The following is a 26,502-nucleotide window of genomic DNA, read 5'->3' as shown; positions in this document are numbered from 1 at the left end:
GACTTTTTCTTGTAATTGGCAATTTATATTTTAAGAAAAGTCAGATTTGCATTAAACTCGGTTGCAGAAAACTCAGAATTACGAGTTAAAATCAGCTGTAAGAAAAAAAGACTTGTAAAATAAACTTAAAATTGCAAGAAAAAAAGTCTGATTTGAGATAAGTCGTAATTACTTTAGTTTGTATCTTGAAATTTCCATTTTTTCCTCAATTGCGAGTTTTTATTCTGAGAATAGTCAGAATTGTGAGAAACTTGCTATTGCATAAGAGTCAGAATTACCTTTAATTGGGAGTTTATATTCTGAGAAAAATGTCAGAATTGTGAGATATAAACTCAGAATTACAAGGACACAATCTGAATTGTGAGAGAATTAGCAATTACCTTTTTAAATGAGAGTTTATATCTCGCAATTCTGACTTTTTTCTCACAATTAAGAGATATAAACTTGAAATTCTGAGAAAAAAGTCAGAATTGTGAGATTTTAAGTTATTTTTTATTCTGTGGCAGAAACAAGCTTCTATAATAATCTGCCTGATCACAAACCTCCCAATTTATCCCCCTCTAACTTCCCTGAATTAGAAATCTGGTAAATGTTATCTACAATTCCTCCAGTCCGCATGTTTTGACAGTACATCCACAACGAACCGCTGATGTGCAAATACGGCTGATACGCAGGAGTGTTGAAGTATATGACCCTCACCTGTGGCTCAAACTCTGTTCCTCGAGCACTTTAGGCCAGATCTCTTATTGTGCTTCGGGAACACACTGAATCTTTGCCGCTGGAATGACGAAGTGACAGGATCAGGTTAGTAAAACCGTGCCTTGGAGGCATAAACGAACTTGAACATCAATTATTTACTTTCCTAGTAACAAGGCTTTCCACAATTTTTATTGCACTGACACAAATCTATTTGCAGTAAAGTATACACCTACAAACAGTGGCAGGTACAACATGGCATTGACACCTACAAGACACTATCCTCAGTGATGGACGATCTTCAGACAAACAATATAATCATGTATGCTACAGCTGCAGACGTCTGCAAGACCACCGACTCGCTCATCCCGTCCAGGCACGTCTCAGAGGAAAGGTTTCACTCTCAGAACATAGAACAAAGCTGATATTTACCATTTATATAACAATATAACTTAGCAGTCAGGTGTCGAACACCTCGCGTTCTCCATTTCAAGAAGGGGATCTGAAGTCTTCACTTCGTACACAATTAAACGAATGACTCTATGGTTGAAGCTACGGCCGTCTCTTCAGGTTCACCTTTTCCACGAAACGTTCTTGCGGTTGATTGACTAAAGCTTCTTGCAATGTCTTAATGTTGGCATGAAGGTTGGGTAAACATTAAAGGCAAATCCTCAACCTTTAGAAACAGAAGTCAACGCATATTAGTGTAATACGTGTCTGATAAAACAAAAAGATACCCCTCTCCTGGTTTTTTTTTTAGCTTTTCATCTCCGCGTGATACTCGCGTCATCGTAAGTCGAGGAAAAAAATGATATAGCTTTAAGGAAGCAAAACAAAAACTTAAAAAAAAAAAAAAAAAAAACACAAGTACAGACGAAACGTCCCTCTATTTCTTGCTGCGCAGGCGTTTGGAGTGGCGTGGGAGATCCGAGCACTTGCGGGGTCGTTTGAGACACAGGCCGTTCTCGCCCTCGGCTGACGCCGGACCCGCGCCGGATGAAGAGGACACGGCTGGAGCAGGGGTGGAGGAGGAGGAGGAGGAGCCGCCCACCGCACTGTCCATCAGTTCCCTGAGCTTGTGCTCCAGCTCGGCCAGCCGGGCGTTCTGCTCTCCGATCACCTGCGACTGCTCCTGCAGCTTCTGCTCCTGGTCCTGAAGCTGCTTCTGCTGCTCCAGCTGCTTCACGCGCACCTCCTGCATCTCCCGCCGCAGAGCCGCCACCGACGCCCCGTTCACCTTCACCTGCTGCTGCACCTTCGTCATCTCCGACCGCGACGGGGTGTTTTTGGCCAGCAGGGACATGGTGGTGAGAGAGGTGGAGGGACCGGCCACTGCGGGACAGAGGAGTGAGACAGAGCCCGGCGGGTTAGAAACACGGACAGTTAAAACTGTGCGAATGTGAGTATTTGAAGCGCTTCGAAAAATGAAAGCGTAAAGCAAATTAAATGTACTAAACATTTCTTCATTCTATACTAAATACATATTTAAAAAAAGAAATTGGACTCTAAAATTGGTGGAAAATCAAAGCCATGTCTGACCAAGCTGTGTTCCAAATTTGAAGTTGATATCACAAAAATGTAGGTTCCTATGGGATTTTGTTTAGACGTTCTACCAAAAAATAGCCTGTCACAAATTAAAACATTTTTGCCACTTTTATCACAAAACAGCGGCCAGATATGGAACCTCAAGTCTCAAAAATGTGTTCTGTCAAGTTTAAAACGGTTTGGATTAAAACACTGCCATTTAAAATGGTTTAACCTGTTAATCTCACTTTTTGAGCATAAACGGGAATATTTAATGCACTTCCAAAAATTAAAGTGTAAAAAAGTTGTAGAAGTTTATTGTAAAGCAAATGAAATGTACTAAGGATTTATTTTATTTTATATTAAATACATATTTAAAAAAGGAAATTGGACTCTAAAATTGGTGCAAAATCAAAGATATGTCTGACCAAGCTCTGTTCCAAATTTGAAGTTGATATCTCAAAAATTTAGGTTCCTATGGGATTTTGTTTAGACGTTTTACCAAAAAATTTTTTAAACATTTCTGCCACTTCTATCACAAAACAGCGGCCAGATATGAAACCTCAAGTGTCAGTCATTTCCAACAATACGTGTTCTGTCAAGTTTAGATTACAAAATAGTGCAGTAAAATGTGAAATGTGACACCGCCCTCAGGGGGAGGAGCCTGCTAGAAGACTTTAAAGCATGATAATGCAATGTCCAATTTCAAAACTGATTTCACAGGATGAATTTTGAGCGTTTGAGCTTTCGAATGAGACCTAATCTATAATGATTACAAATAAATGAGATTTGGGAGAAAAATGTTCCTAAAAGAAAAAACTAGTGCTGTTTTTTAAAATGATCCAGAAAAAAGCCAATGGAACGGAGGGTCAATTTCATGTTCTGCTAATCATTTTGAGTTTTAGATCAATAAAAATGTCAAGATTAGTTAGTTGCGAGTCTAAATGGCAGCCGTACCCGGAGCGGATCCGATCAGGCGGCCGGAGAGGTCGGCACCGGGAAGCCTCTTCTTCAGGATGGGGACGATCTTCTCGTCGAAGTACTCCATGGCCATGGAGGAGATATCCCGCAGCTCCTGAAGCACCTCGTGCGCTCGCTGCGGCGCGCGTGTGGAGTTCACATACCGCAAAACACGGTAAATCTCGTCGATCACCTACAGGGGGCAGAAGACATCGGTCAAATCACACGCGACTTTCAATTCATAAAGAGCACATCAACAAGTTTTGCTAGAGTATTATGTGTGGTTGCTAGGGAAGCTTGTTTCTAATTCACGTTTCTAACCTGAATTAACACATAGCATGTTGTTAGCATGATTTAATACATTTAACAGTTTCTATCATGAATAAACATGTTTCTATCATAACTTAGCTGTGTTAAATCATGTTAACAGTGCTAATTTATGCTAGCATGTTTCTAACATGATTTTGTGCCCTAGCATGAATTAGCACATTGCTAACATGCTTCTAGCATGATTTAACACGTTACTAGCATGTTTCACTATGATTTAACTCATTGTTAACATGTTTTATGTTGCTAACATGTCAGCATGTGTCTAGCAAGTTCGAACTCATTTGTTATCATGTTTGACCATTGTTGCTAGCCTGTTTTACCATTGTTGCTAGCCTGTTTTACCATTGTTGCTAGCCTGTTTTACCATGTTGCTAGCCTGTTTTACCATTGTTGCTAGCCTGTTCGATCATTGTTGCTAGCCTGTTCGATCATTGTTGCTAGCCTGTTTTACCATTGTTGCTAGCCTGTTCGATCATTGTTGCTAGCCTGTTTTACCATTGTTGCTAGCCTGTTCGATCATTGTTGCTAGCCTGTTCGACCATTGTTGCTAGCCTGTTTTACCATTGTTGCTAGCCTGTTTTACCATGTTGCTAGCCTGTTTTACCATTGTTGCTAGCCTGTTCGATCATTGTTGCTAGCCTGTTTTACCATTGTTGCTAGCCTGTTTGACCATTGTTGCTAGCCTGTTTTAGCATGTTGTAATAGCCTACATCAATGCAATCATGGCGCTGATGTAGGCGTCAAAACAAAAATATGTATTACAAAAATAGACCTTTTATAATAAAACGTTTAACACACTGCTGTTGCTTAGACGTCCAGGCAGAAACACACTCTGCTACCAATGAAAAAGGTTTCAGTTTCGTTTCAGATCTCTTAACCCTGCTGACAGCAAATCTCATCATCTCTGTCACACAAATGATAAACACCTGATTTGCATTCACTGCTTCAGGCCTTCGTGCCATTCATGCTTTTCAGACTTTTGCATAATCCCTTCTGAGCTTCTGCATTTCCTCCAGAAAGGTTTCTGACCTACGGCACACCCTACGAGATTAGCATGATTACAGCGTTCCTCATGACTCTGATTACTGTCAGATGACTGAAGATGCTACAGCTGAACTAAAGGCTGATTGTTTCAGATGATGAGCCCTTCATTCTCGTGTGAATTAACCCTTTAAGGCTCACGGTCTCCAACAAACACGCAGAGATCCTCAGGACAGGGTTGAAGACAAACACCTTTCTAGACACCTCTTCGTGTTTTACACATCATTGGAGGTATTTGTTGACTGTGTGGAACGTTAAAGTCGCCCTGTGGTGAAAATCCAGCTTTTAATGTAGTTTATGTGTCTATGTGGTGTTTTTAATACGCTTTAAGACAAAGCATGTGTAAGTTCATAAGTCGACACCATTGCTGAGTATTTCCTCCTTAAAACTGCAGTGAACCAAAGACAGTCTCAAACACACGCTTTGAAATCGCTGGTGTTTCTGACGTCACAAACTACCTTGTAACCAATCAGATCAACGTGTGATCGTCAACCAGTGGATCTCTGAGCTGAGCTGAGTGAGTGGAGGCGGGGCTCATTCGCATATTCATAGAACCGCGCATACTAAATGAGGCAAGGGTGTCGAGTTACACTCATTTTACATACATTTTGGTGATCAAAGAGGAGTTTTAAGGGATCAAATTATTGACTACAGGGGGACTAAGTAATAACCAGACTTCCCTTCATTAAAAACCCGACCACAGAAGCGGATCTCGGCTGACTGGATCGGCTCGACTGATTTTGTAGGACTTTTATTATCTGCAACCTAAAGATGACTGAATTTCCAGCTGTTTGCAGCATTATTGTGTTTGCAGTGAAAACCCATCAATAATCATATTTACTTGTAACAACATAATTCAGTAACAGCAGTACAATTACCTGTAAATATTTTAGCACATAACTGAATATGCATTATGCTGTCCTCTGGGTAATGATTATATAAAAATTATCATAATGAAAAATATTCAAAATAAAATTACTGGATGAATCAGCGTTTCTGAACAAATGTTTCAATGAAAAACACATTTTCTATCAGTCACTTGTCGCCACCTACTGGTGTAACGATGTAACTGATACAATCTTTATTTGTAGCATCAAAAGGTGATTTACTACTTATGATCACTACCATAGATATCAGTGTTTATATCTGAACTATAAACTTTTATCCCAGTACTTCTGTGTTGATATGACTTACTGTAATACTGTAATACTGATACTGTAATGATGAAAAGACCGTTTCATATCTATTCATGACAACGGCTGTGATCAGACTTACAGGTTTAACAGAAAGAGCTGAATCTTTGACATTTAGGAATAAGATCATAAGTGTTTGAATCGAGATTGTGATCTTTTAATGAATAATTGTCTCTAATTCTAACCGTATGCATCGAACAGAAATGTAGATGTACCTTTCCAGGGATGAAGCAGCAGAGGTTGGAGTCGACGTATTTCATGAAGGTCATGTTGAGCAGGGACAGACGGGTCTCCACCGCCGCCAGGATGTCTGCGTGACGAGCCAGCGAGTGGTTCCTGCGCTCAGATTCCCTCCTGAGGGAGAAGAGAGTCCGTCAAACATCAGCCTCAACTAGAAGAACTGAGGCTTGAAGTGACACTGAGATAAAGACTCTTGTGTGTTTTGAGGGACTCGGCTCTACTCACCATCTGGATATGAACCGATAACTCACATGAACACACTTAAAATTAACATTTATTTTAATATTCAACAATATTATTGCTCTGCTGCACTGACACCACTATATGAGAACTGAGCTGGACGATGACATCACGGTTTACCTCAGAGCGGCTTTGCATTATTTTTTTTATGCCTTTATTTGATAAAACAAAACAACAACAAAAATAGTATTATTGTGAAATATTATGACAATTTAAAATGACTGTTTTCTATGTGATTATACAGTAAAGTGTCATTTATTCCTGTGATCAAAGTTGCATTTTCAGCATCATTACTCCAGTCTTCAGTGTCACATGATCCTCCAGAAATCAGTATAATATGCAGATTTTATGCCCAAAAAAACATTAATTATTATTATCAATAATATTAATTTTAATTAACAGATTTCGAGATCGCTCAAAGTGTCCGGGATTCGGCTTTTGCGTTCTACAGTCGCCATTCATCATGTTTACTGTGGCGAGCAGGACGAATGAATTCAGTTAGACTGAAACGAAAGGTGTGCATGTAAACAATGAATGGCGACTGCAGAAAGCAAAAGCCGAATCCCGGACATTTTGGACGATTTCGACGGCCGGACATGTCCGGGAAAAAGAGGATGGTAACCCCTACTACTCAGCTTTCCCCACAGAACAAGAGCCTGCTAGCTTAGCTTCCAAAGAAAGATGGCTGACACTATGTGTTCATTCTGTGAGTGAGATCCCCCTATGGGCGGGTTGAGGACATGCGGGACAGCTCCTCCTACTGGCTGGAGTCTCTCGCCTCTGGACAAAAAATCCTCCGATGATGTAAAATGGCGATTTTTGCGTCATCGGAGGATTTTTTCCAGACAAAAAACACATAAATCTCAGGGGGACATGAGGGAGGGAAGCACGGTCAATCAAAAATACTACAGGTTTTCTACTGATACAAAGCTGAATGCTAAATGCTGAAGTATCCCTTTAATGGTTAATACTCGGATAACGAGCGGCGGTTGTCGGTCGGGAAAATGAACCGAAATGAGCATCCCTGGTCACGGCTGTAATCCCGAGCTGATCAGTTAATGAACGTTAAGCTGATGTGAAGGAGCCTCACCTGGGCAGCTGGGCTTTCACCTGCTTCTGGCACAGGCTGTGGTAGCGCTCCACCTTCAGGAAGCCTTGATTGAGCATGCGCTGACAGATCACATCCATGCGTTTGCACACCTGCGAGACAAGAACAGTTCGGTCTCAAATGACGCAATACACACTTATATGCATAGTGTAAGACTTATGAGGTTATTTTGAGATAGCCCGACTACATTCGGCACGTTATTAAAGATGAAGGGTCCAACGTTCCACACTTGTGTTTGGTTAGAGGTCCCTCTAGTGGTTAAAAAACAAAACTGCATGCATTTTGTGGAAGAACATTGTTTTGGTTGTGCTTTGGCTCTGCGGATGAATATGGTTCTCTCTCATAACTAAAAGAGAGAGATGTTGTTCTGCTGCTCATAAAACATACACTGTCTTCAGAGATATAAGCAGTTTAGATGGAAAGGCTCTCGGGCTGCTCACTGAAGACGTCACTGTAGCACATGTGTATTTTAGGGGGAACTATTCCTTTAAATGTTCAGCCGGTCATTAATATTCTAATGAACGTTCGGATGCTGGTGTTTGGGAACGCAATCGTGTGACACGAGACTTCGTCTTGAGACGAAGACTTTAAGTAGAGGAATACAAAAAAATAAATCCATATAAAGCTCATCCATAAAACAGGAAAATCTAATATTTTTCATCTTATTAACAGTCATACATCTAATACATCGATAATATTTTTCAATAACAACGATTGTTGACTTCAAGACTATCATATGGAAGCTTGTTTCTGCCACGGAATAAAATGTGTTGTTTTTTTTTTATTTAACTCGCAACCGAGTTAATATATTGAGTTTATATCCCTATTTATATCTCACAATTCCTTTTTTTTTTTTTGGACCAAGCGGAAGAAAAAAAAAAAGGTCATTTCAACTTTTCATCTCACAGTTGCAAATATCCCAAATCATAATCTGAATTTACATCTAAAAAATTATTTTTTTTAGACATGGATTTTTTTTACACGTTATTGCACATTTTTATATCACAATTACAAATATCCTAAGATTTTAAACTTAACTTAAATCTCAAAAATATTTTTTTTTGTTTTTTTCAGCCACAAAATAAATACATTTCTTGCAACTGAAAACGTTTCTCTCACACAATTCAGATTTGTTTTTATCTCGCAATTATGAGTTTATATCTCGCAATTCCGAGAGGGAAAAACAGAATTCCGTGACAAACAAATTGTGGAACAATTTGGGAACAATCTTCCATACTATCACGGCCGGTAATGCAGCGAGACCGCAGTGAACTGGCCGAGTGTCGAGACGCAGCCCGTTTCACTGATACTGTAATATTTGTACAAATCAACAACTACAAATGTTGACTTCAAGACTAGCATATGGAAGCTTGTTTTGTTTCCGACACGGAATTCCAAAAAATTACTTTAACTCACAATTGGCCTATATCCCTAGTTATAAACTAAACATACATCTGCAAATCTTTTCTTTTCTGCTGCCACATAGCCTAATAAAAAAGTTATATTCTCACAATTCTATTTTTCTTGCAATTGAAAACGTTTCTCACACAATTTAGACTTGTTTGTATCTCGAAAGTCGCAATTCTGAGTTTATATCTCGCAAGGAGGAGGAGGAGGAGGAGGAGGTCAAACTTGCGAGACAAACAAAATTGTGAGGGGGAAAAAAGTCAATATTGTGCAATTTAAAAGTCGTAATTTTATATTTAAAAAATAATAATAATTCCCGTGGCGGGAACAATCTTCCATACTATCACACGGCCGGAAATGCCGTGATTGTAGGGAGCGCGCGCTCCCTCGCTCACTAGGCAGCGAGACCGCAGTGCACTGGCCGAGTGTTGGGACGCAGCCCGTTCCACTGCAGTCCAGCTCATTGTTTTCCTCACCAGTCGCAGGAGACTGATCTCGTCGTACGATAGGAAGTTGAGGATGGTGTCGATGGCCACGATCGGGAGTCCCAGCAGCGCGTTGTTCTGGTGCGGCTGGTCCGGTGGCGGAGAGGGAACGCGCGGCGACAGCGAGTCCGAGTCCAGCGACGCGACGCCTCCGTCAGAGCTCACTGCAACAGCCGCCATCTTCTCTGAGCTCCAGGACACAGGACGTGACGACACACCGCTAAGCTCGCGGGCCGGAAGTGAGGTGGGCTGTCTGCGGGCTCATGACGCGGACACGATCAAGGCAACACAATCTTATTTGAATATTATTGAGCCAAATTGTATTCATTTTCTTCAGGAGACTAAGGATTATTGCACCAGTCTGGATAACTTTGTCAATAGGAAAGCAAGATGACTTGCTATGTCTTTAATGAATATAGGCCTACAGTTTTTTGATTAATTAATCAATTTGTACACTCTGGCATGTTTAGTTTTATGTATTAATATGCTAATTCTATATGCTATATTGTATACTACTAAAGTTCGTTGGATAATAATAAAAATAAATAAAAAAGCCATGTAGAGAGTTTTTATTTATTTATTGAACATAAACAAAATATACATTTATAATGTCATTCGTAAATGTTACAATAATAATAATAAACCGTAAAGCAAAGCACAAATAAATTGAAAATTATCAAGATCATCCCAACAGATTTGCTGGCCAGTTTAAACTCTTCATACAATTTAATCATATCTACAAAGAATACTTTTAAATACAGATAAGTAAGCTTTAGTCATCGTACACTTACATAAGTTTTACAGGTTATAGAAAAAGTAGGCAGTGACTGGACCTTTATTTCCAACCAGTGACACAGAAAAGGAAAAGATGATGATGTCAGTTTGAACAAAATATCAATATTGCGGTCAAAGTTCAATCGAAGACCTAAAGATTCACTTGAAAGGCAAAACAATTGGAATGCATAACAGGAAACCATTTTTTCGCCCTGTGCATACATACAAAACTTGTGAGCAATTATGATATTGTTGCATACTTGTATATTGTACTGTTTTTGTATGTTACTCTAACACTGGGTTATTATTGCTTAGCTTCTTACCTTTGACTGATTTTATTCTTATTATTGACTTTTTTTGTTGTTGTTGTTCAGAAGAGGGCGGAGTCTTTACACGAGCTTCAGCTCCGCCTCCGTTCAGAAGAGGGCGGAGTCTTTACACGAGCTTCAGCTCCGCCTCCGTTCAGAAGAGGGTGGAGTCTTTACACGAGCTTCAGCTCCGCCTCCGTTCAGAAGAGGGCGGAGTCTTTACACAAGCTTCAGCTCCGCCTCCGTTCAGAAGAGGGCGGAGTCTTTACACGAGCTTCAGCTCCGCCTCCGTTCAGAAGAGGGCAGAGTCTTTACACGAGCTTCAGATACTCCGGCAATAGGCCTATGTCACACTTCCTGCTTCCGGAACGCGGAGTAGGGATTCAGAACTTCCGGTCAACAGTATTTCTCCATAAGGATTTAGATTATCAGCCATAATGTCTAAACCATCCGAGGTAGACTGACCACGAGCTATGAGGTTGTGAAACGAATGTTTTTGCTCCTGTAGAAGCTATAAGTTCGTATGAAATCAACCCTGTTTTAAGAAAAACATGTTTTATCTGCGATCTTATGAAAAAAAACTACACTACCCACAATCCTAAGCGTAGCAGCAACGTCTGCTGATTGGTCCAACTCCCTGTTACCATAGAAACGTTTACCTTACTGACGAACAGCCCGCCGCTGTTGTTGTAGTGTACCGGGTTGCTCTGCGTCAGGACGTAGACAGCCATTCCTCAGCTTTCACGCTTTTCCACTTGAGAGTTTTCATTTACCATCCGAACCACATCGTCATATGTGACTTCAGGCAGGTTGCGGAGATATTTGGTCCAGTGGTATCTATCGGACTCCGCCATTGTAAAAAGCTAACCGGAAGAGCCGTATCCCTACTAAAAGACGTACTTCCGGTCTTCAATTTTTTCGTGACATAGGCCTATAACAGAACAGACCAATCTCACTCATCCAGAATCCCAGAATCACCAGTAGCGAGTGCAGCCTTACGGAGAGACTCAGGGAGAGTTTCTGAATGTTAGTGGAGACATTTGTGTAGTTGTTGTGGAGTTACATTGATCATCTCATCATCATGTTTAACTTCTCCACAAGTGTCCACAGTTCCTGAGGTCTTTATAAGACAGCTACCCAAGTTTTTGGGTTTGACTTTTCCCGTTTTCAGGGTTGGTAGAAGCACCGGTGACCCGATTATAGCACTTACACATGGAAAAAGTCAGATTTTCATGTTATGTCCCCTTTAAAAACTGTCTCATTGGGTCCAAAAAGAGCGGCCATATGGAAAAGGTGGTTGCATCAATTTTCTCTAGTTTTCTGTATAATTCTTTCCTTGCATTAACATATTTCAAAAAATTTGCTACAGTTTCAAAGAACACAAGCAGAACAAGCACAATCCGCAACAGAGACTTCATCAAGAAATTGATTATTTTATGTTTTATTGATAGAATTTTTCCCCTCTCTATGTCTGTGTTCGTAGAGTGAGTATTGCACTTTAGTTCTGAAGTTTGTCAGTTTTAACACGGCCAGTTAAACCACTTAAAAATTAGGGATGAAATCAAACTCTCATGCATGAGCACAAGCCTTCTTAGATTGCAGAAATCTGAAATACAGAGGATTTACAAGACTATGAGACATTTTACATCTGGTAGAATCTGTGATCATGTAAATATTTGAATGAATTTTGGTTGTGGTTTGCTATTGGCTGATCTCATGTGAGTGACAGGTTGCCCCGCCCTCGTCATCAGAGAAGAGAAGAGATGCTGCAAGAGGAAGTTATTCTGACTCAAGATTACCAGGAACATCAATTTACAAACACAGATAAATCATCTATCTATCTATCTATAAATTACAGGAACGTATGTCTGTGTGTCTGTTATTCGCATCTCTCTCGAACAATTAGTCCGATGGATTTCAAACTTGACAGGTGTCTTGCTACGGGCACGAGTAAGTGCAGTGCCAAGTTTGACGTTGTTTGGATTAAACATGTAAAATATATCGTTAATTATATCAGTAAAAGAAGCACACATTGGCTTTTGCTGCTCTAGCCGCTGGCCACTCCCCCTCTGTTTACTTCTGAAAATTATATTTTATTCTGGTGCGCTTAACGTTATCGCTACTGTGTAATAGTAGCCTATGCTATTCACCAACTAAACATATCCTATTCAATACGTTCACAGTCTCTTTCACGGCCATCATTTGTAGTAGCCTATTCACAAACTGTTTGCTCAAGCGTAGCCTGGTCTCAATGCTAAGTTATTACTGTGTCATGCGGGCGGAAGTTAGCCTGTAATGTGATGTTGAATATGTTGAATATGTTAAATAGTTGCCCTGCCTATTCAACAGCATAGCTCATGTAGGCTATGCAGGCTTAAACGAGGTTAACTCTCCTCTTACCGATCGTGACGGCAAATCCCTATATCCTTACTCTACACCATCCCACTTCATTAACTGTATACTACTGTCTACACTGCACTATATGTCATATACTGTTTATACTGCACCACCTGTCTATACCATAGACTGTAAAAAAAGATGGACGACACCCCTTCGCTCTCTTCCATTGGTGAGAACTGAAGCCGCCAGTGTCCTGATATGGCGCTGACATCTTGGGACTTGAGTCTGCGCAGTAGCGATCTCGGATCCAGACCTGCGCAGTAGCGATCTCGGGTCCAAACCTGCGCAGTAGCGATCTCGGGACCAGACCTGCGCAATAGCGATCTCGGGACCAGACCCGCGCAGTAGCGATCTCGGGTCCAGACCCGCGCAGTAGCGATCTCGGGACCAGACCCGCGCAGTAGCGATCTCGGGACCAGACCTGCGCAGTAGCGATCTCGGGTCCAAACCTGCGCAGTAGCGATCTCGGGACCAGACCTGCGCAATAGCGATCTCGGGACCAGACCCGCGCAGTAGCGATCTCGGGTCCAGACCCGCGCAGTAGCGATCTCGGGACCAGACCTGCGCAGTAGCGATCTCGGATCCAGACCTGCGCAGTAGCGATCTCGGGTCCAAACCTGCGCAGTAGCGATCTCGGGACCAGACCTGCGCAGTAGCGATCTCGGGACCAGACCCGCGCAGTAGCGATCTCGGGACCAGACCCGCGCAGTAGCGATCTCGGGACCAGACCCGCGCAGTAGCGATCTCGGGACCAGACCCGCGCAGTAGCGATCTCGGGACCAGACTCGCGCAGTAGCGATCTCGGGACCAGACCGCCCGCGCAGTAGCGATCTCGGGACCAGACCGCCCGCGCAGTAGCGATCTCGGGTCCAAACCTGCGCAGTAGCGATCTCGGGACCAGACCCGCGCAGTAGCGATCTCGGGACCAGACCCGCGCAGTAGCGATCTCGGGACCAGACCCGCGCAGTAGCGATCTCGGGACCAGACCCGCGCAGTAGCGATCTCGGGACCAGACCACCCGCGCAGTAGCGATCTCGGGACCAGACTCGCGCAGTAGCGATCTCGGGACCAGACCGCCCGCGCAGTAGCGATCTCGGGTCCAGACCGGCGCAGTAGCGATCTCGGGTCCAGACCGGCGCAGTAGCGTTCTCGGGTCCAGACCCGCGCAGTAGCGATCTCGGGTCCAGACCCGCGCAGTAGCGATCTCGGGTCCAGACCCGCGCAGTAGCGATCTCGGGACCAGACCCGCGCAGTAGCGATCTCGGGACCAGACCCGCGCAGTAGCGATCTCGGGTCCAGACCCGCGCAGTAGCGATCTCGGGACCAGACCCGCGCAGTAGCGATCTCGGGTCCAGACCCGCGCAGTAGCGATCTCGGGTCCAGACCCGCGCAGTAGCGATCTCGGGACCAGACCCGCGCAGTAGCGATCTCGGACCTGCGCAGTAGTGAGCAGGAAGTAAAGCCGCGAAATCAACGCCCTCACTCTCACAGAATGCACTCTCCCTGCACTTTTTTTAAAGCAGAACTCGGCAACTCTAGCGAACTCTACTCACTTCTTCGCTGATTTTCCCTTTTGTTGTCGCATGTTTCCCCCACGAGCTCCCCCTATAGCTGTGGGGCGTATATTTCACAACACGGTCGTAAAAAACTCACTTGCGGCGGCCTCCTCCCCCTCTCTACCGCTGCTCATGTGCGTTTGTTTTGATCGGAGGAAGCCAACTGTATCGTGTGGAGCTATGTCTACCGAGGTGGGTAATACATCATACATGCGTGTGTTTATGTCGAATTGCCGTAAAGCAATTCGTGTTTCGCGCTCGTTCTCGATCTCGCTTCTCACGAGACTTCCAATTTCTATCTTGCCGGGACGGTAGTCCCCAAGTTGCAAGGTTGGTTTTCTGCCTGGGAACGCTGGGGGGAGCGGGGAAAGTCACCAATATCACCAGAACAGGTTGTTTAACCATCCAAATGATTTCTAGACAGTTTTATTAAGTAAAAAAAGTTACCAAGTTCTGCTTTAAGTGGCCTATGACTGCTCCATTCCTCCGTTCTGCTCCAATTTTGATTGCAGTAAGACAAGAGGCTTGTTCAAATAAAGTAAATACAATCTCCTCAGTCCTCCGAAGATCCCGAAAAAAAGTCTGTTGGTGCTTCAATGACTACTTCGCTCAGAGAACCTGCCAACCGTTTTTATAGCATCGCGTAACTAACTAAAAACTAACTTAGACACTTGAACTTACTTCAGTGTGATACAAACGACAGCAAATGACAGAAACCACCTTTGGAGTAGTAATTTAGTGTAATTTAATTGTTTAGTTGGTCTCATGTCCCGTTGAATAACATGGGGAGGCGGGGCTTATGACCTATACTAGGACCAGCCACCGGGGGGGTGATCAAGACGCTTTGGCTTGTAATCCATCAGCCGGAAACCGAAGCTTCCCCGGGCGCCGCCACTGATTAGCAGACCATCACCTGCTGTTAGCATTCCATTGACTCACTTTGACAGCGAATAACTTTACATCTGAGGCATTTAAAGACTCCATTTGTCCATTATTTATTTCTAAAGAAACACGAAAATGTATAAAAGGCTCCATTACCTTGTATCTTACGTTATGGCCCCGCAGAAGCAGTTAGACTCTCTGTCGCACAGATAATTAATCAGAATACTTAGCAAAAGTTGCTCCTGCTCCTAGCTCATGGACACCTCCAACTCACACTCTCCGTCTCTGCAAGATTCGGAAGGGAATGATTCAGATTTCTCTCGGCACAGCTACTAGAAGACAGACGGGTTGCTCACGTCACATCTACGTCGTCAAGCTCAGTGTGAGTCTGCGCAGTACGCTCAGCCATCAGGAAGTGAGTGCTTCTAATTGACTTCACTTTTCTCCGCTGAAGTCTATGGGGTCGCTGTGTCCATTTCTTTTACTGTCTATGCCTATACTGTGTTCACATTGCACTTTTCTGCATTTTTGCACTTCTGGTTAGACGCTAACGCCTTTCATTGTCTCTATAATTGTAATCTGCACAATGACAACAAACAAATGTTAATCTAATCTAATCTAATCTAAACTCCTGCTACCTGTACACAGATACCCAAATACATGTCACCTAATATCACCATTATAAATTGTTATGCAACCATATAGTTAAATTTTCCTTATTTATTGAATGTCATTATGTCAGTATTTGCTTTCTACCATGCACAAATAAAAATGTCACTGAACGTTTGCTGTGTAATTGTAACAATGAGCACTCAAACACACCGAACCAACAATTACTAAAAACACACACAAAAACTGATTTTGCACGGGCACTGCACTAGTTCATACTAAAAGCCAAAAAAATAATAATTTTGGTTGTTAACTACTTTAATGTTATATTAATATCCTAATTCATTTTCAAAATTCTCAAAACTTTAGCAAACGTTCTAGCAAAGTTTTCTCAAAGTTGTGAACGAACGTTCTAATAGCCTAGCGTTAATATAACTCTTAGTTATCTAGTCTCTAATGGTGTTCCCAAAAAGTTAGCACAAAAACGATATCTATCGTTCATGGGAAGTTTTAGCTGTATGTTAATTTTTCAAATGTTGCTACTTGTTTCAGAACATTCAGAGAAGATTAAAAGGTAACATTCCCAAAATGTTTGCAGAATGAATGGAATGTGTGCTTAATATTCGCATAACCAAGAACGTTTTTAAACATATAACAAATATGGGAACTTAACTTAATGGGAACGTTAGTAAACAGTTATAAGAAGTTCAGTCTTTTGTTATAATAACAACTGTTTATGTCACTGATTATGTGCTAAACAGAGTTGTCCACACACTCACTCACTCACGAGCAGCATAACGTCTGGTGATTTTACCCGAACTCTTAGCAAAGTAGCAAAATAGTTTAGTTTACAAGTCTCTGCACGTACAGTATTTGCTGTATCTCGACATGTGTGAATCTCGCGAGAATTTGACCGTGAGAAACGCTTCCGGCGCTGGACGCTCGCGCGAGGTAACCATACTGTCTATGGAGGTAACAGAGAACACGATCGGTCATTACATGTGAAACAAACACGAGCATTTCATGATTTCAGTAATAATACATTAACGTGATATTTAAGGAGGCATTGTAGTATGGTATTTTAACACGCTTATATCATTTGCTTTTATTTGATGTTCCAAACCCCCATAAAGCCGTACAGTATGGCAGCTGATAAAGTAGTTTCAGTGCTACTGGTCTCTGGTTTTACCGAACGATTGTGGATCACCGAATCCCCTTTCTCTCTCTCTCTCTGCCGGTTAACGCGATCTGTAGACTCCAATACTGAACTGACATTAGAGAGTCTGAGTCGTTGTGTGTGTCTAAACCCAGCTAACACAACATGCATGTTCTGAAACCTTAGTGGGAGAATAGTGATTGATTGAAATATCTACTTTTCTTGTCGTGATTAAAACACTATTTAAAAGGATATGATAATGTTAGTACAAACTTATTTTTACTCGCAGTTCTTGAAACGTTCTCTGAATGTTTATTTGTAACATTTCAAGAACGTTGGAATAGCAATAAGTCAACAACATAATAATTATGTTGTTCTAAGGACATTTTCTGTCAACATAGAGAATATTTAAGTGCAATTAATATCATAAAAAATGTTTCGAAAATGTTGTTTGAAATATGAAATACGTCAATGTTATGAGAACGTTCTTCAAGTAAATAAACAAGAATGTTCTAAGAATGTTTTCACTCAACGTTATGAGAACGTTCCTCAAGTAAAATCATTAAAATGTTTCAAGAATGTTGTTCTAAGAACGTTTTCCCTCAGCATCATGAAAATGCATATCAAATATTATTAATATAAGAATGTTCTATACATGTTATTTAAAGAACGTTTCACATAACATTGCAAAACGTTAGTGAACGCTGTGGGAATGTGACCTGTTAGCTGGGAATGTTGCAGCATCAGATCAGGCTTAAACCTTGATGTTGTCATTACAGAGCATGTTATTATAGCAGAGTTATTATATTGTAATATTTTTATTTAGAATCCTATTTATGTTTCCATATGTATTGTGATTTTTATAACAGTTCCTGTGTGAGTACATACAGTCAGACCACAATTTATTCAGACCTTCAACATTTCTCACATTATCAGTTTATTCGCTATAGTTTAGAAAATGGTAATAAAATATGAGCAGAACTCAGCTGATATTTGACTGGTTTTGTCCGTCCTTCTGTTAGACTGTCTCACACATGAATTATGTTGAATATCTGTCAGCTGTTAAATTTAACTACACAATTAGATAATACCAGTTTAGCTCAACCAGTGACCAAGCAATGCTTCATTGTGTTCAGTCTGTGTGTGAAAAGAGCATTAGCAATTAAAGAAAACACACTTCAGCAAAACATGATCAGCTCAAAGTGTCCCAATCATTTTTGCTCCCAAATGTGTATAAATGTCACTGGTAGTCTCTGTATGAAGAGTGTTTGGGTATAATATGTCACAGTTTACTGTATTTTGCTCTCCTCACTTACAGAAATGAACTATAGTGTCCTGATCACACTAGTGACATGATATCTGGTGTCTGAATAATTATTGGTTTGACTGTAAATGCCAACTCTTCTCAGTTTGTGTGTATGTTTTTGTGGTGTAATATGCAGCTTGTGTGTCAGCTTTGCAGTGTAAAGCCAGCAGGTGTGTGTGTGTGTGTGTGTGTGTTTCAGATGGGTGACGGTCTCCTGATGGAGGTGTGTGTGGACTCAGTCGAGTCAGCCGTAAACGCAGAGAGGGGAGGTACAAGTTCACACACATTCTTGAATATAGTTCAGTGAAAACAGTCATATTTCATCAGATTGGTGGTGTTGAACATTGCACATTTCTGTTGAGTGTTTTGTAAGTGTTTTTTGGGCAGCTGTCATGTGTTATTATCGTGTGTGTGTGTGTGTGTGTGTGTGTGTGTGTGTGTGTGTGTGTGTTCAGGAGCGGGTCGTATCGAGCTGTGCTGTAACCTTCTGGAGGGAGGGACGACGCCCAGTACAGGTCAAGACACACACACACACACACACACACACACACACACACACACACACACACACACACACACCTGAGACTTCAGTACCACGTTCTGAGTTCAGAGGACCTGCTCTGTTTTTCTCCATGTTTATCTCTCTTTAGTGTGTAGTGTTGCGGTTTGATCATGAAGAAGCTCCAGCTCTTCTCTATATCAGTGTCAGTGTTTCTGAACTCCTGAAACGCCTCCATTGTAGTCTTGAGTTTCTTCCGAGAACGAACACGTCACAATATTCCTCATTATAATAATTCATACCCAGAATAAAGGGGCAAGTAACCCTGGTTGAGTTAGTTAGTAGTGTGTTAAACTGGCGGTTATGGAAAGGGGCGGGACATTTCCCAAACACACTCGAAGCACTCGACCAATCACAACACACTGATCCAGCCGACCAATCACAACACACTGATCCAGCCGACCAATCACAACACACTGATCCAGCCGACCAATCACAACATGAAATTAATTAATGAAAACAAAGCTGTTTGAAAACACTCTCCAAAGTACGCTGTTTTGGTGTTGTATATGGACTGTGAAACCGGAGGAATTTAAAAACGATGACATAAGTTTAGTCATGTGACGCGTATTGTACCAATAGATATTTATGTTTATACCAGTATTGTGCCTGTTATGTGCTGTTCACTTTCACACAGTTGCTAAAATATGTTCCTTCACACACTCTTCATATCACAGTCCTGCAAACATGACAGAAAATGTCCTCGTATCTGCTGTCCTGCGGTGAAACACGAGCAGTTTCAGACCAAACAGAGAGTGAGTGAGAGCGATCTGAGAGGACGTGATCTGGACGATCAGTGATGACTGAGATATTTTGATAAATAAAATGATCCTGCGCAGTAAGGTGAATCTGGTGTTTTTAGACGTTTAAAACGCTAGTGTGTGTGTGTGTGTGTGTGCTCAGGTCTGCTGCAGGTGGTGCGCGCGGGTCCCGGTGTACGTGATGATCCTCTGTGTGTGTGTGTGTGTGTACTTGTACAACTATCTTTGTGAGGACCAGTTTGAGTGTTAGCCCAGTGGAGTGAGGACAGAGAGAGTAAAGGACATGTTGGCCGGTCCTCAGTTTCTGAGAGCCTTTAAAGGCCTGTTTGAGGGTCAACACTTGGTTTTAGGGATAAGTAAGTAAGTAAGTAAGTTGTGATGGGTAGGTTAGGGTTAGCGGCTAGAGATTGCATTGTGTCAATGAATGTCCTCATAAAGATAGATGTACAAGAATGTGTGTGTGTGTGTGTGCAGGTCTGCTGCAGGTGGTGAAGGAGAACGTGCGGGTCCCGGTGTACGTGATGATCCGGCCCCGTGGAGGAGACTTCATGTACTCGCACTGGGAGGTGGAGGTGATGAAGAGGGACGTGGAGCTGATGAAGAGTCACCGGGCCGACGGGCTGGTGTTCGGGGCGCTGACGGCTGACGGGCGAGTGGACACTGAGCTCTGCGAGGAGCTGATGGGTAAAACATGACCGCAGCTTCACTGAGGCCTGAGTCTCTGGGTTACTTTGGTCCGGACCAAAGAGGAAAAGTACTTTTTTAAGGACTGATGAATGAATGGATAGATCAATGGACGAATGGAATGATGGATAACTAAATGAATGGATGAATGAAACAATGAATATATGGATGAATGGAAGGATTGATGAATGAATGAATGAATGGATTGATGAATGGAAGGATGAATGAATGGATGGTTGAATTAATGGAAGGATGAATGAATGGAAGGATTGATGAATGAATGAATGAATGGATTGATGAATGAATGGATGGATGAATGAATGGATGGATGAATGAATGGATGGTTGAATGAATGGAAGGATTGATGGATGGATGGATGAATGAATGAATGGATGGATGAATGAATGGATGGATGGATGAATGAATGGATGAATGAATGGATGGATGAATGAATGGAAGGATGAATGAATGAATGGATGGATGAATGAGTGGATGGATGAATGAGTGGATGGATGAATGAATGGATGGTTGAATGAATGGAAGGATGAATGAATGGAAGGATGAATGAATGGAAGGATTGATGGATGGATGGATGGATGAATGGATGGATGAATGAATGAATGAATGAATGGATGGATGAATGAATGGATGGATGAATGAATGGATGGATGAATGAATGGAAGGATGAATGAATGGATGGTTGAATGAATGGAAGGATGAATGAATGGAAGGATTGATGGATGGATGGATGAATGGATGGATGAATGGATGGATGAATGAATGGATGGATGAATGGACGGATGAATGAATGGAAGGATGAATGAATGGAAGGATTGATGGATGGATGGATGAATGAATGGATGGATGAATGAATGGATGGATGAATGAATGGAAGGATGAATGAATGAATGGATGTATGGTTGAATGAATGGAAGGATTGATAGATGGATGGATGAATGAATGGAAGGATGGATGAATGGATGGATGAATGAATGAATGAATGGACGAATGAATGAATGAATGAATGGAAGGATGGATGGATGGATGGATGAATGAATGAATGGAAGGATGGATGGATGAATGAATGAATGGAAGGATGGATGGAAGGATGGATGGATGGATGAATGAATGGATGAATGAATGGAAGGATGGATGGATGGATGGATGAATGAATGGATGAATGAATGGAAGGATGGATGGATGGATGGATGGATGAATGGATGGATGAATGAATGGATGAATGAATGGAAGGATGGATGGAAGGATGGATGGAAGGATGAATGGAAGGATGGATGGATGGATGGATGAATGGATGGATGAATGAATGGAAGGATGGATGGATGGATGGATGGATGGATGGATGGAAGGATGAATGGACGGATGTGTATTACTGGATTGGTTTTGTATGATTACAGAGTTCTTTCATTTGAGCATATTTCCAAATCTCTTGCAAAATTGCCAAGTTTTATCTTCAATTTTAATTGATCATTTCTTTCCCCAATCAGTGTAATCAGAGAGAAAATGTGTTTTTTTTTTATTATTATACATTTTTCTTTTATCAATTATTTCAAATTATTCCAAAGTAAATTCTTATATGTTGGAATGTGAACATATCATGTGTTAGTAATGCTTATATTGATACATTTATGCTTCATGTCCGCTCTCTCCACAGCGGCGTGTCGGCCTTTACCGGTGACATTCCACAGAGGTAAACCTGCACTTACTGAACATGATGATGAATGTGTAATAAACAACAGTAACAGGTCCCGTGTCCTTCAGCCTTCGATATGGTCCACGATCCAGTGGTTGCGCTGGAAGCTGTGGTCTCGCTGGGCTTCGAGAGGATTCTGACCAGTGGTTGTGACTGCTCTGCTCTGGAAGGCTTACCTGTGATCAAGCGACTGGTGGAACAGGTGACACACACTCTAAGATAAATGCAGATTTCTTTTTTAAATATTAGCAAAAATCGAATTACATTCAAATTCTGAAGACAATACTTAAAAGTGCTGTATGTAACTTTCTCACTCTACTGAAGCATACAAATACCATAATATGTTTGCATATATTGAGGAATCATGCTGAGTTCACACTACGGCTGTTAGATTTTTGAGACATAAGTGTTCATTGAATCAATTGTAAAATCGATTTTCCACGTCTAAAGACGTTTCCATTTTAAACGCCAAATAAAGGCAAATCCACGGACAACTAACAGGCATTAGGACGAACGTAAAGAGGCTTGAGACGCACAAGTCAGCAATATTTCTGATGATTTATTGGCGTGAAGTTTCGTGCACAATGACAAACAGGAGTGCAACATTCTCGAAGAACAATAAGCAGAGTGCACTGCCATAACATCAGTGACAAACATCACTGCAGGCTTCAACATGGCTGAGTTTACCAGTAGAAATGTCAGACAGATTTCCCCTGCGTAGGCGATTGTAGACCGTAGCCTGAATCTGTGTCTGTATGCCTGAGACTGTCTGAATACCGGCAGAATTCACAGTTCTGTAGGAAAGAGAGACACAGAAGTATAATGTGCTGTTATGTGTGTGTGTCAGAGCCTGCAGTTGCTGTGCGTTCGCTGCCGGCCTTAAAATCGATTCCCTATTTTCCTTTTCGAAACTTGTGTTGGTTGGTCCGATCGATTGTGCAATCGGTTTTCGAACGTAAAGTGACAGCCCTAGTTCACACACTCGTTTCTCTGAAGAACACCTCCACAGTTCTTTTACTTTGAGATGTGTGTTTCCAGGCTGGAATGTTGGTTAGTGTTTTGATCTGTGATACTGCACGCTGCCAATTTACCAATTTTCATTGTCCATTGCGCTCGTTCCTGATGCGTGTCCTCAATCTGGCAACCCGTGTGAGGCTGGAGAAACGACCATCTCCCACATTTTGAGATCTCATAGTTTCAACCATTAGTTGTCATTCTCACAGACGGCACCTTTAATGTTAGAGGAAGAAAGTACTGTATTGTCTCCTGTGTCCACAAGAGGGCGCAAGCGAGCGCAAAAAGCAAATATAAACCAAATCAAATCATCATGGCTTTTGCATTCGAATGTGCAGGTTTTTTTAATTCGACGAATATTCGAAATTCACATTTTTATTTAGAATAAAATAATTGCCCTAATAAAGACGTTCAGTAGAAGGTATTTTATGCATCAGTTCAGTTTCATCCTTCGATGGCGATCGACCAGAGGCATGAAGGCTGTCCCAAAACGCATTAGTCAATCATAGAGTGGCTTTAAGAGCGCTGAAAATGTTGTGCACAGAAGTTATGAATTGATGTTTTGACTTGTTTGCCTTACATAAATTTTCCTTTTATGACGAAACGTTCCAACTGTAATGCATTTTCTCTCTTCGCTCTAATAGGCAAAAGGCAGAATAGCAATAATGCCAGGTATGTTAAATCTAGTTCCTCATTAATAACACCTGCAGTGTCCAGACGAGCTCCTGCTGATGTGTGTGTGTGTGTGTGTGTGTGTGTGTGTGTGTGTGTGTGTGTGTGTGTGTGTGTGCAGGCGGGGGGATCACTGAGAGAAACCTTCAGAGGATCCTCGAGGGCTCGGGCGCTCAGGAGTTCCACTGCTCCGCTCGATCCAGCAAAGACTCCAGCATGAAGTTCAGGTGTTCATCTCTACTCTCACTCTCCACAACAACATTCAAACGCCCGAGTTTTGCTCTCTAAACTTGATCTATGGACACTCCTAGTGTCTGTAATGTAAAATAAGTGGCCTAACGTGATAAAAAATGGAACAGTTGCATTTTCGGAGAAGTTTTAAGAGCTGAATGTTCTGAAGACCAATGCATTTAAATGTTTTTTTCCAGTCGTTTGTGATAAAGATTAAGGAGAAGGATTGATTACACTTTATTTTAAGGTGTCCATGTTACGGTGTTATTATGCATTTAAGCACTGAGTGAGTAATAATATTTAGATACATGTGCTTACTATAGATTTGGAGTTAGGATTGGGGTTTCGTTTAGGGTTAGTTACATGTAATTATGCATAATGTATAGTTATTACTACAGTAACTGCATGTAACGTATAACAAGGACACTGTAAAAGGGTTACCGAAGGTGTTGAAAGATTTCTACCCGATTAGCATAACTACACAAATGTATCGGAAACACTTTACAATAAGGTTTAATTTGTTAAGATTAGTCCCTTAAAACTCATCTTTAATAATCAAAATGACATATTCAAACGTTTTCCTTGAAAATAATGTCTTCATGTCTTAAAATATCTTAAATGTAACTCGACACCCTTGCCTCATTTAGTATGCGGCGGTTCTATGAATATGCAAATGAGCTCCGCCTCCACTCCCTCACTCAGCTCAGAGATCCACTGGTTGACGATCACACGTTGATCTGATTGGTTACAAGGTAGTTTGTGACGTCAGAAACACCAGCGATTTCAAAGCGTGTTTTTGAGACTGTCTTTGGTTCACTGCAGTTTTAAGGAGGAAATACTCAGCAATGGTGTCGACTTATGAACTTACACATGGTTTGTCTTAAAGCAGATTAAAAACACCACAAAGACACATAAACAACATTAAACGCTGGATTTTCACCACAGGGGGACTTTAACTACTTTAGTTAACATGAACTAACAATGAACAACAGCATTTATTATTCTTAAATATAATCTCAGCATTTACTAATACATTTTAAATATCAAAAGTTGCATCTGTTAACGTTAATTAATGCTCTGTGAACTAACATGCAACATTTTTATTAACTAACTTAAAGGTTAATAAATGCTGTAAAATATATTGCTCATTGTTAGTTTATGTTAGTTAATTAATGTTAACAAATGACACCTTATTGTAAAGTGTTACCAATGCATCTTCCTTACGGCGTTTAAAGATTTTATTCATTTACATTCAACTATTCCAGGTCTAGAAATCACAATTTTAAAGTTTCACTATCTCTTACTACATCCAGGTTTCCTAAGATTGTGGGAACTGTTGTTGAGAGGTTGAATTATCATGAAGTTTAGTTGTTTTAACTTATTTTAATGCTTAGTAAGGACTCTTTTTGTGTGTTGTTTCTCTGTAGGAATTGTAATGTCAGTATGGGCGGCTCTCTGTCCGTACCAGAATATGCAGTAAAAGTGGCTGACGTGACTAAAGTACGAACACTGAACGCCATCGCGAGGAACACACTCTAGCGCCCGTGGAGGATCCTTCAACGCTCCTGTACAGTGATGCAAGAGCCAAACTCTTCTACTTCTGCTTCAATAAGGAAATCACTGTGAAACTGCTCTGTAACGATTTAAAACCACAGTTTTAGATGTCAAGATCAGCGTAGCTTTTGACATTGTGATGATTTGCAGATGTGAAATAAAATCTCCCCATACTTTTGATTCTCTTTGTAAATAGAAATGTTCTCGCACTCTTGATGATGATGATGATGATGATGTCACAGTGGCCACACAACACTATACATCGAGGCAATCACTTTTCAACACACTATTTAAACTTTTTTGGTTGTTACCTAGAAATTATTGACTACAAACTGTACAGAGGTGTGTGAACATAACTAGATGTGAATTATATCAGACCAGATTACGTCTGTGTTCACACTTGGCTGGTTTGGTTGAATGAAAACGATCTCTGGTGCGACTGCTCTGTTAGTGTGGATCATTTGAATAAATGTGAACGCTGCCATCTGAACCAAACAAGCGGACCGAGACCTTTTCAACTTCCAAACGAACTCTGGTGTAGTTCGACTGAAATGTGAACTTCATAGACAGTAAAAGAAATGGACACAGCGACCCCATTGGATTCAAACGGAGAAAAGTGAAGTCAATTAGAAGCACTCACTTCCTGATGGCTGAGCGTACTGCGCAGACTCACACTGAGCTTGACGACGTAGATGTGACGTGAGCAACCCGTCTGTCTTCTAGTAGCTGTGCCGAGAGAAATCTGAATCATTCCCTTCCGAATCTTGCAGAGACGGAGAGTGTGAGTAGGAGGTGTCCATTTTGCCTCCACGTCCCCCCGATTGCCCGCGAGCTTCTCCTCCTGTCCATACGGTAATCTCTCTACTGTGCGACAGAGAGTCGCGTGGTTATGACGCAATCGTTAGCCTATTTTTACAAAAACTGCTTCTACGGGGCCATAACGTAAGATACAAGGTAATGGAGCCTTTTATACATTGTCGTGTTTCTTTAGAAATAAATAAAGGACAAATGGAATCTTTAAACGCCTCAGATGTAAAGATATTCGCTGTCAAAGTGACACCAAAATGAATGGGAGTCAATGGAATGCTAACAGCAGGTGAT

General features: G+C 41.5%; 2 protein-coding genes across 4 annotated transcripts; one reads left to right on the top strand and one right to left on the bottom strand.

The window, feature by feature from the left end:
• Nucleotides 1–869: 869 nt before the first annotated feature.
• Nucleotides 870–9,444, bottom strand: fbxo28 (F-box protein 28). The gene is made up of 5 exons (XM_084391489.1): nt 9,216–9,444; nt 7,315–7,424; nt 5,960–6,098; nt 3,178–3,373; nt 870–2,028 (listed from the first exon to the last, which is right to left on the bottom strand). Exons 1-5 carry the CDS (start codon nt 9,402–9,404, stop codon nt 1,583–1,585), a joined length of 1,080 nt encoding a protein of 359 aa, XP_084247615.1. The 5' UTR covers nt 9,405–9,444; the 3' UTR covers nt 870–1,582.
• Nucleotides 9,445–16,620: 7,176 nt separating this feature from the next.
• On the top strand, nt 16,621–25,839 carry cutc (cutC copper transporter homolog (E. coli)). 3 transcript variants are annotated; one of them, XM_084391487.1, is made up of 9 exons: nt 16,621–16,704; nt 18,415–18,484; nt 18,671–18,730; nt 20,010–20,219; nt 21,892–21,927; nt 21,999–22,132; nt 23,589–23,616; nt 23,738–23,843; nt 25,275–25,591. In XM_084391487.1, the coding sequence occupies exons 1-9, from the start codon at nt 16,642–16,644 to the stop codon at nt 25,384–25,386; spliced, it is 819 nt and encodes a 272-aa protein (XP_084247613.1). In that variant the 5' UTR covers nt 16,621–16,641; the 3' UTR covers nt 25,387–25,591. The 3 variants fall into 3 exon arrangements, with proteins under 3 accessions (XP_084247613.1, XP_084247612.1, XP_084247614.1); XM_084391486.1 differs by having other exon boundaries at nt 16,638–16,725; nt 25,275–25,839; XM_084391488.1 differs by lacking the exons at nt 16,621–16,704; nt 18,415–18,484; nt 18,671–18,730 and adding an exon at nt 19,723–19,891.
• The last annotated feature ends 663 nt before the right edge of the window (nt 25,840–26,502 follow it).

Source organism: Rutilus rutilus (assembly GCF_951802725.1).
Source record: "Rutilus rutilus genome assembly, chromosome: 20".
Taxonomy (NCBI): Eukaryota; Metazoa; Chordata; class Actinopteri; order Cypriniformes; family Leuciscidae; genus Rutilus; species Rutilus rutilus.
This window is presented reverse-complemented; position numbering and strand designations above follow the sequence as displayed.

What these genes read in the sequence shown, in the direction of transcription:
- fbxo28 (XM_084391489.1), bottom strand. Translation starts at nt 9,404, where the DNA reads ATGGCGGCTGTTGCAGTGAGCTCTGACGGAGGCGTCGCGTCGCTGGAC. An exon ending in GCTGCTTCATCCCTGGAAAG is followed by an intron (nt 3,374 to 5,959) that starts GTACATCTACAT and finishes TGCCCCCTGTAG; the next exon opens with GTGATCGACGAGATTTACCG. An exon ending in CCTGATCGGATCCGCTCCGG is followed by an intron (nt 2,029 to 3,177) that starts GTACGGCTGCCA and finishes TCTGTCCCGCAG; the next exon opens with TGGCCGGTCCCTCCACCTCT.
- cutc (XM_084391486.1), top strand. Translation starts at nt 16,642, where the DNA reads ATGTGTGAATCTCGCGAGAATTTGACCGTGAGAAACGCTTCCGGCGCT. An exon ending in TAACCATACTGTCTATGGAG is followed by an intron (nt 16,726 to 18,414) that starts GTAACAGAGAAC and finishes TGTGTGTTTCAG; the next exon opens with ATGGGTGACGGTCTCCTGAT. An exon ending in CAGAATAGCAATAATGCCAG is followed by an intron (nt 23,617 to 23,737) that starts GTATGTTAAATC and finishes GTGTGTGTGCAG; the next exon opens with GCGGGGGGATCACTGAGAGA.